This window comes from Octopus bimaculoides, chromosome 6 (genome assembly GCF_001194135.2).
Source record: "Octopus bimaculoides isolate UCB-OBI-ISO-001 chromosome 6, ASM119413v2, whole genome shotgun sequence".
Lineage (NCBI taxonomy): Eukaryota > Metazoa > Mollusca > Cephalopoda > Octopoda > Octopodidae > Octopus > Octopus bimaculoides.
Genome location: NC_068986.1, coordinates 71824930 through 71834884, shown reverse-complemented (window position 1 = coordinate 71834884; position 9955 = coordinate 71824930). Strand labels below are relative to the sequence as shown.

The 9955-nt window shown below is 34.0% G+C and overlaps 1 protein-coding gene across 6 annotated transcripts in view; it reads left to right on the top strand.

Moving 5' to 3' along the window:
- The window catches only part of LOC106873461 (neuronal acetylcholine receptor subunit alpha-3), a 361951-nt gene that overhangs the window by 192644 nt on the left and 159352 nt on the right, over positions 1 to 9955 (top strand). For all 6 annotated transcript variants that reach the window (XM_052968862.1, XM_052968861.1, XM_052968860.1 and 3 more), the window contains 2 exons: positions 6783 to 6994; positions 8239 to 8348. In XM_052968862.1, coding sequence (XP_052824822.1) covers positions 6783 to 6994; positions 8239 to 8348 — 322 coding nt within the window. The remainder of the gene's footprint in view (positions 1 to 6782; positions 6995 to 8238; positions 8349 to 9955) is intronic.

Genomic DNA, 9955 nt, shown 5'->3' with positions numbered 1-9955 from the left:
ATATATATATATATATATATATATATATATAGAGGGACATAGAGAAAGGGAGAGAAAGAGAGAACTTGAGACGAAATACGGCGAAATTCTCCTTTCTTTAGAAAATCCAAGCAGAGAATTTGTAATTAACGAGATGAGGTGTAAGCTTTCAATACAGAAAAGATAAAAATGAAACAGTAATATCATAAATAATTAGCAGCATGAATTGAATATATTAAATAGTAATATTAATGGTCAATTAGTTGGGCGGGAGTCAGAAAGTGAATTTTAACGAGAATAAATTCCTATGTTGATTTTACTCGTACCAAATCACATGTATTTTAATGCTTCAATCTACTACCACTGCTTAGAATGTCATAGAAAATGGCTTACAGTGTTTGTTCTGGCCCTTAACGTTCCTAGTTGAAATCCTTTCGGAATCGATAAAGTAAACTACCAGTTAAGTATTGTGGTCGATGGTATCGCCTAATACTCTTCAAAATTGTTTGCCTTATTCTTAAATCTGAAACCCTTATCATTATTGCTAAGGCGTTGAGGTAGCTGACTCGTTAGCACACCGAGGAAAATGCTTAACGGCATTTCGTCTCTCTTTACGTTCTGAGTTAAAATTCTGTCGAGGCCGACTTTGGCTTTCATCCTTTCATAGTTGATAAAAAGAAGGTACCAGTTGACCACTGAGGTTGATGTAGTAGATTAGTCCCTCCACCGAAATTACTAAACTTGTACCTTTAGTAAAAAGGATTATTATTATTATTATTGTTGTTAAGACGGCGAGTTAGCAGAATCGTTGGCACACCAGGCAAAATGCTGAGTGGTATTTCGTCCGTGTATACCTGCTGAGTTCAAATTCTGTTGAGGTCGATTTTACCTTCCATCCTTTCGTGGTCTACATTGCCTTTCATTCTTTCGCGGTCGATAAAATAAATACCAGTTGAACACTGGTATCGATGTAATCAACGTCATCCCTCCTCCGAACCTGCTGGTCTTGTGCCAAAATTTGAAACCATTATTATTATTATTGTTGTTGTTTTAGTAGTAATTGTAGTAGAAGTATGTATGTACAAATCAAAATGTGATCAACAGTTATATACTAGTATCTACTGCGTCACAAAGCGTACCTCCGTTTTTCTGGAGGATGTGAAGCTTCGGGATGCACATTGCTAGGAAATGTAGAATTACATTTCACGTAGAATATCACGTAGTTTGCTTTGTTGTAGAATTTGTTATGCTGTCTTTTCTTGTGTTATATTGTCGGTTATCGACTGTGTAAGAATATTCATTGTGTTATTTCACTGAGTGGTAGTTGTGTTAGATTGTTTCAAGGTGAGTTATGAGTTGTATTAATTTTCTTGGTTAGTAATTGTAGAAAATGGATGGTATGAAGAAATTGTACTGTCGGATTTGCAGTGTTATCCATAGGATGTGAAATGCGACCATTTAGGCTATTTTTGGAACTGTGTATAAATGTGTAACTTTGTAGGCCCTTTTACAAGTTTTATGTCTTTGTGAACGTGCTTTATTATAACAAGTTATCCCAATGCTATAGAAACTATTTTCATTCTCATACCCATTATCTGCTTATCTCTATTACAAGAACTTGTATTTGCGTTTCGATCACTTCCATTAGATGTCTTGATTATTAGTCCTTAAGTTTTATATCTGTACAGTTACCATTGATCTCCTTGTAATGTGCCTCAAGTGGTCTGTCGAAACCACGTTTTGTACGAGTTTATACAATTTGTAGAATGTTCGTGGGACATAGCTGCCGGCGACTCTATCGTATCTCGCAATCCACTCGGATATAATAAAAAAGTTAGAGACTTATTTTTCAGTTTCTATTTACATTTCTCTCCTCCTGTACCACCACTCTTTTTCATGGAAATTCTGCCTTCATTTAGTGGCCGCGGCAGGTTTCGCTTTGTATTTCGTCCCTGGCAATACCTATTACACTGTCTTTCACTATCTCTCTTTCTCTGTTTTCCTGCCAATTTCTCTCTTTCTCTCGCTCTCTCTCTCACTCTCTCTCGTGCTACATTTATGCCTCTCTGCATTCCAAATATTATTACGCCTCTTACTGACCTTACTTCATTTGCTCCATCTCAGTTATTCAATGGTTATTGGCTAGTCAACCGACAGACAATTCCAACTATTGATTGCGACCAGCTTCTTAGTGGAATTCTGTCTTATGGCATACGTATAAATTTATGTCTTTTCGTTATTGTAATCTCTCAGACTAATTCTAAAATGAACTAAGTAACGCATGTTAAATACTTGCCCAAATACGCGCGTGTACACGCACACACACATACATACACAAAATAGTCCTGCAACAGCCGAATATTATTACTAAATATGAATTGGAAGTGACTAAAATTTATGAATCAAAAAATGTCTTTTCTTGTATCTAAACGCCTGCATATATAGACAGTATACCTCGAACTATTCTTCTTTTTACCATTCACTCACCTTACTATATAGAAGCGGAATGTGTTCCTACTATTGAAATATTCTGTACTAAATCATCTTCCTTCTCCACCATTTGCGTTTATACTCTGCATTCAATGAGAAATAGTGTAATGTTAATTGGTTTGCTCATTAAATGACAATTGAAAGAACAATGTATAGAAAACTCTAGCAGCTGGGAATAAAATTTATTTTGAGATTCCTATCACATGTCTTCAACAGCTGCATCCCAATTATTACTTAGGCTAGAAGCAATGCAATTCGCAAAAGCTCAAAAATTTGTATAGAATATGATTACAAAGAAACAATGAAAGAATTAAAAGGAAATTGTTTGAGTGGCATATATAGAAAACAAATTAACCTGAGGGTAACAGAGAAACTAAATTGAATGTATGAAGCCAAAATATCCAAAATCAATTTTGTAAAATATCAGGAAGTGATATTTTACAAAAGAGAGCTTCAGAAATGAAACATTTACTCTGAGTAAAGAAAAAAAAAAAAAGAAGCATATCGGAGAAGTGAAAAAAAAAAAAAGGCATACAAAAATTGCCTTATAAACAGAATTAGGTGAGAAATATTTTGTGGGTTGGTTGATTTTAAAAAAATATCTGAAGAAATATTACTGCTAATACGTGCATATTCTCTAAGCGAGTCCATAAACAAATACATGCCGCATTCAGTAATCTGTTTAGATTTAAAAGCTTTGTATAATTTTCTATACTGGGAACAACACCATAGATTGAAACTGAGGAAATAAGACTGTGTGTCATTAAAGTGTCCTTAGCAACGTAAAGGAACTGTTTCCTACCTGGTAGATAAAGTTAATTTCGTACTGGTCTGAAACACTCTGAATACACACACACACACACACACACACACACACACACACGAGGGGGTGCTGAAAAGTTCCTGGCTTTGGATAAAAGAAAATATTGAAGGATCAGTTAATTATGATTTTATTCCACATATTCCTCTCTCAGATTCACACACTTATTGCAGCTGCCCTTCAGTTTTTCTAAGCTCTGTAAAAGGACTCGGAAGGTTGAGCCTCCAACTAGGCCTTTCACCAGGAACTTTTATATATATGTATATATGAGCTATAGACCAAATAAAGTAATCAGAGGACTCTCTACAATTTTCAGAATAGCTAATTATGTTATGCAATGTTGCATCTGGAAAGTATTATATATATATATATATATATATATATATATAATTACACGGGGAAAATTTTTTCTTATTCATTTTGGCTATTTTGTTTTCAAGTTTGAGGAATACATAGTTAATTCATACAAAAATAGCGTAATATTTAAGTACAAAAATCTACGTAAGTAAAACTCGTGATGAATGTAAGAGTTATAAATAAACGCTAGTAGCCAAATTATATCAAACATAAATGGTAAATTATATAATTTAAATGGCGAGAAACTTAATGCAACATATCTGAGGAAAAGGAATTCAGTGAACGTATTATCCGGTAGGGAAGAAGATAAATGCTAAGTTCTCTCTGCTCTATAAATGTTGACTAAGCAATGAAATGTTTACTATGTTCAATCTTCGATTCAACATAACAGACCTATTCATTCATATCTACATATATTCTAGCATGCGTATATGGAAATGTTTCCGTGTCATTGTTAGCTTTGCTCATTCAATACACGCATTAATTGTGTCAATAATCTTTTATGAGCATCCTTAACTTTTTATTGACAATAGTAATCGGTAAATAAGAATTTCTGAAAGTATATTCTATGCTGCTGTATTTTAAACGGGAAGAAAAACGTTTAATATGTGTACTTTGTCTTTGCAACAGTCTGCTTAATTCACACACACACACACACACACACACACACACACACACACACACACACACACACACACACACACACACACACACACACACACACACACACACACACACACACACACACACACACACACACACACATGCATATATACTTTTTGATATGAAGTAACTCATAAACTGTTGTAATGTTTAGCTATCATGCAATCTTTAATGTCTCAATGTACCAGAAGATAGAGATTATTTCGGATCCGTTCTTTAGGATTGGGATATCTTTATCAAAAACATGGAGTTTGGACCGTTTCTAAATACTTGCACTTATCTAAGAACACTTCCCACCCAATGCTGCTAGATTTCCCCGTTTCTCTGAATTTAAAATATGCTTTGCAAGAGCTGCATTGCTCTCCTGACAGTAACGACGGAATTTCTAAGCCGTTGATTATGCTTATATTGTAAATTCACTGTGCAATCTCTACGGGATGTGACAGAATTCTACTTGCAAGTTATCTTGATGTTAATGAAATATGACACCAGGTGGCTCCAGGGTTTGTGGTGCGACAACTATTTATAATATTAACAATATTAAGTTCAATGTTAATATTAAATTTTACAGTCATTATAATGCTTTTAGTATCATTATAAAACTAAGGTCATCGGTATCAACAGCATGTATCTCAACTGTTTACAAGATTAAGGAATAAATAATACATTTCACTCCATTCGATTTTCGTCATACAACACCCAGTGTAACCACGTTTCTTGGTATGTCAACTTGACCAGAAACTAACTTTTTCATTTTCTTATCAACTGTTTATTATTTAGAATGTACATATTGATATATTAAATATCTGTATACTGTATAAGCATTGGACATTGTTTAAACATGCCTCTTTGTCCTCATGTTCTTTGTTTCATTGTTGGTATGTACATATATTTAGAAAGCAAACGGTTATCCACTGTTAACTCCATTTCTTATGATGTCTTAGAAAAAGATCCATTTAACGAAATATGTAAAATATTAATTACGTTCAGCAGGCAAAAGTGTTATTTTTATTAATTTTTCATAAGCTATAGTTTCATAATTAGACAAATAAAACGCCACTGGTTAGGTTTGGTTAAATATCTACCTCCCTGCTCACCATCTCCCGCTAGTAATGGAGTCTGGCGATTCCGACGGTATCTTTCAACATTCTCTGCATAAGAAATGTCATACACCTTCTGCATGCATTTTCTCCGGCGCGCTGTGATATATTGGTATTCTTGATGTACTTACCATATACCAACCGTATTAGGAATTTGGTAATTACATCATCTAAGAAATATACTAGGCCTCCATCTCATCTTTATTGGCATTTGATCCAGCTTATATTTAGGTTCCTCCTTCTTTCTATATAAGTTTGTCTTTTATTATCTTTCTTTCCGGTAGTTCTTTACTTAATTCCAGCTAATATTGCGTTCCCAGGGCATTCTTTAACTGCCCCTTTGAAGGATTGACTGAATCCTGATTCGCTTTAAGTGAAGCAAAGATACTTTAAATTTCTTCTTTCTCGCTCCGAAGTAAATTCCTCGAGCTCCTACTAAACATGACCCCTGCCCATTTACAGAGCTCACTATTTGAACCAATATCCACAAGACGTTTTCACTAATGTTGTCATGTTTATATGTGAGAGATTCTGCTTTCGTTGTTACTCTGTCGAGTACGGTATTAAAGTAACCTTCAGTATTGAAAAGTTCACGTTCTTTTTCATGTGAAGTATCTACATCTATGTTATTTTCCGCCTTATTTAACGTTTGCAGAAATATTTCGGTATTTCATTTGGTGGGCATATCATTCCTGCTATGTCAAAATATTGATAAAATTATGACAAATATTACGACAAACCGAGAAAAAGATGTTTTAGAATAGTGTTTTTTTACTCCAAAGAGGCAAAAAATAGAAAGAATTAATGGGTCATAAAAAATGGAACGTTTCCATGTTAGTAATTCTTATTTTGGAGATGAAAATAACGGGATGACAGCATAAAAGACAACAATGATAATGACCAAGATTCCTTTAATTGCAAGAAGGGCAACGGTAAAGCAGCTTTACAAGTACACATGGAAACAGTGGGGTTTACGCATTTTTTTACTATAGAAAAAAAGATTCCCAACAAGGGTGCCAAAATTAATAAGAAACGTTTCAGTACTGGAACAAACACTTAGATCCAGTCGATATTAATTTTGACTACCGGGTGCATATAATATGCATTAGTATAATGACGAGGCGCAAGCTGAAAATAGCCCTATTTACAGACAAGTCATATTAATAGTTATGCTATCACATGACATATTAATGTATACGTTTACACTTCTCGAAAATTCAATGAGTCATTAACACACATTCTAAAACTCATCTTTGAAATACTCATTCTGAAAGAAGATTGTTTTGATAATAACGGACAATAATATAATATTTTGCTGATATATTGTGTATCTGACTGGTCTCATTTTCTTGTCACATTTTCTTTCATTTCAGTGTCAGCCGCTTTCAATCATAACCTGCCTGTCTCTGAGGAGAAGCTCCTGGTGAAGCGCCTGCTAGATCGGTATGCCCGACTAGGAAAGATAGGCAGGCCCGTGCTCAACACATCGGAGACCGTCACCGTCAACTTTGACCTCAGCCTCATTCAGATTGTCGATGTAGATGAAAAAAATCAAGTACTAGTGACAAATATCTGGTATAACTATGTACGTAATATAAGAAAATTTCTCTATATTTTGTTCCTAAATGAATGTGATTTGCAATTTGAAGACTATATTAAATAATGATTCAATTATTATCATCTAATTTTGCTAGTTTCTTCTTTCCCATTACACTTCAAGTATAGAATTTAAGAAAAAGTAACTTCAGTTCGATTTCTAACTTAAATAGACCATAACTTATTACATGTTTATTGAGTTTGGTTCTCAATGGAATTATATAATCATCATCAGCAAATGTAATTATTCAACAACACAATATAATTTCTAAGTGTAAAACAAATGGAAGGCTGGCTTCCATCTTAGTAAAACGTTTGTATATAATTTCAATAAGTAAATGGATGCCATCAAATTAAATTATGGAGCATTAAAAAGGCTAAACAAAAAGTAATATATATGATGAGAAAAATATATTAATATATTATTTTCCCGGCAAGTACAGAAAACAGCTCCGGACAGGTTTCTGCTGTTTTGAACATCTTATATCAATAGTGTTCTAAAATATTAGAGAACCATCTATTTAGAAGCTTTACAAAATGATGTGATAAGGTACACTAATCAATAAATTATTCAAATGTTGTAGAGTCAGTGGAACCTTGCACATTTATGAAACAAATTATTGTCTTTGTGAAATCCATATTTACCTTTTATACTCGGTTTTGTAGTAAATACCATCAGGCGTTAAGTAAATTATAGCAGTGGAACGAATCGTGGCTGCATCAGCTATTGTACAAATAAAATCTAATATATGAATTTATACCTTTTGAGCATAGATCCATAGAGACTTCGATCATAAGTGTGTAGATAACGTCATTAAAAAATGATACCTGATATTGTGCAAGGATATGCTATTCCAGTATTCTTAGTTAGCCTATATATAATTGCTAATGCGTAATGAAGCGCCATTTTGACTATGACAAACCTTTACAAAAAACTATATATTTGCACATATCTTCGTAAGTTTTCAAATATTGCTAGCAATATAGATCGATATGTATTGTCAATTATGTTGAAAAACAGTGTTTTGACGCAAATATTTTCACATAAGCTTCTCGTGAACATTGCATAGCCGTAACATTTTCTAATATTAGTTTATGAAAATAGATATTATCCTTAATATATATATATTTTTAGAGTTGATAAAAGAAAAAAAGAAAAAGTAATAAATTTTAAAAACTAAAGCATATTTTGGCAGTGAACTTGTTTTTAATGGATAATTTTTAATTTGGCAGGTTTGGACGGACCATCTTTTGAAATGGGATCCAGAAGAACATGGCAATATTTCAAACATCCGCGTTCCATCTGACAGAATCTGGCTACCCGACATCTTATTATACAACTTGTAAGTGTTTCTCATAGCTTATACATGCATATAAATACACTAAATGTATATATATATATATATACATGTATATATATATATATATATATATATATATATATATATATACATACACACACATACACACATATATGTATACATATCCATTCAACCATACATACATACATACATGCATACACACACGCACATATATTATGACTACTTTGTATATAAAAGTTGTGCATTCTATGATATTGACTGAGGAAACCTAGTACGTCTTTTTTTAGCAATAGCGAACAAATTATTATTACACCCTGCTTTTTCTCAAATGAAAACATTTAGAAAGGCTGTGTTTATATTCTAAACATATTTTCCTTCAGAACCAGGTTTTCCAATATATTTCATCTCTCTGATTCACGCTGCATTATGCAAAAGACATATAACATTCAATTTATAAAAAGCTGTCATGAAGTACAGCCTCTACTGGACTCGTAAACGTTACATCACGTCAGACTTCGAAGGTTATGTATTTGTAATCCAAGAACAGGAGATTGCTACGAAATAGCTAGTAAACAAAAGAGACAATGAAGTCTTTGGGGTTCCAAGATGCAACCGAAAATGTAGATTATGCATTGTTTCTGTAGAAGACATCGCACTTGTGATCAGAAGCTATCGAAAAATATCTTCAAGGCAGGAGTGGCTATGTGGTAAGTAGCTTGCTTACCAACCACATGGTTCCGGGTTCATTCCCACTACGTGGCACTATGGGCAAGTGTCTTCTACTATAGCCTCGGGCCGACCTAAGCCTTGTGAGTGGATTTGGTAGATGGAAACTGAAAGAAGCCCATCGTATATATATATATATATATATGTATGTATACATAGGCTTGTGTGTCTGTGTTTGTCCCACCACTATCACTTGACAACCGATAGTGGTGTGTTTACGTCCCCGTAACTTAGCGGTTCAGCAAAAGAGACTGATAGAATAAGTACTAGTCTTACAAAAAATAAGTCCTTGGGGTCGATTTACTCGACTAAAGGCCGTGCTCCAGCATGACCACAGTCAAATTACTGAAACAAGTAAAAGAGTAAAAGAGTACCATTCGAAAAAGGACTGCCCTGGAATTAATACAGAGAATATCCCTGTCCTTGATAAGATAAGCAAACATCAACGCAAAGAAAGTTGGTGGAACATTCTCATCAAAACTTTTGTAAACATAACAGACCGGATACTGGGACAGACAAGAAAAGTATGTACCCGCACAGAGGTCAGCTGCCTAGCTGATGCGAATATCTAGGATAATTACAGTCAACTAATTCGAAACTCCAGTTTCTACATCCAGGTTATGAATTCACATTTATATAAATACTGATTGATGCATTTGATTTTGTGAGTAAATGACTGCGTGAAAATCTGGATAAGCTAGGACTTTTCGAAAGAGAAATCAACCAGCAACTTCGCACATTACAAATGCAATTTTTAACCGGGGCAGTAAATATATGCAAGGCCTTTCACAAGTTTAAAATGTGTATTTATCTTAGTTTTCCACACACACAGACACACAGACACACACAGACACACACACGCACACACACACACACACACACACACACACACACACACACAC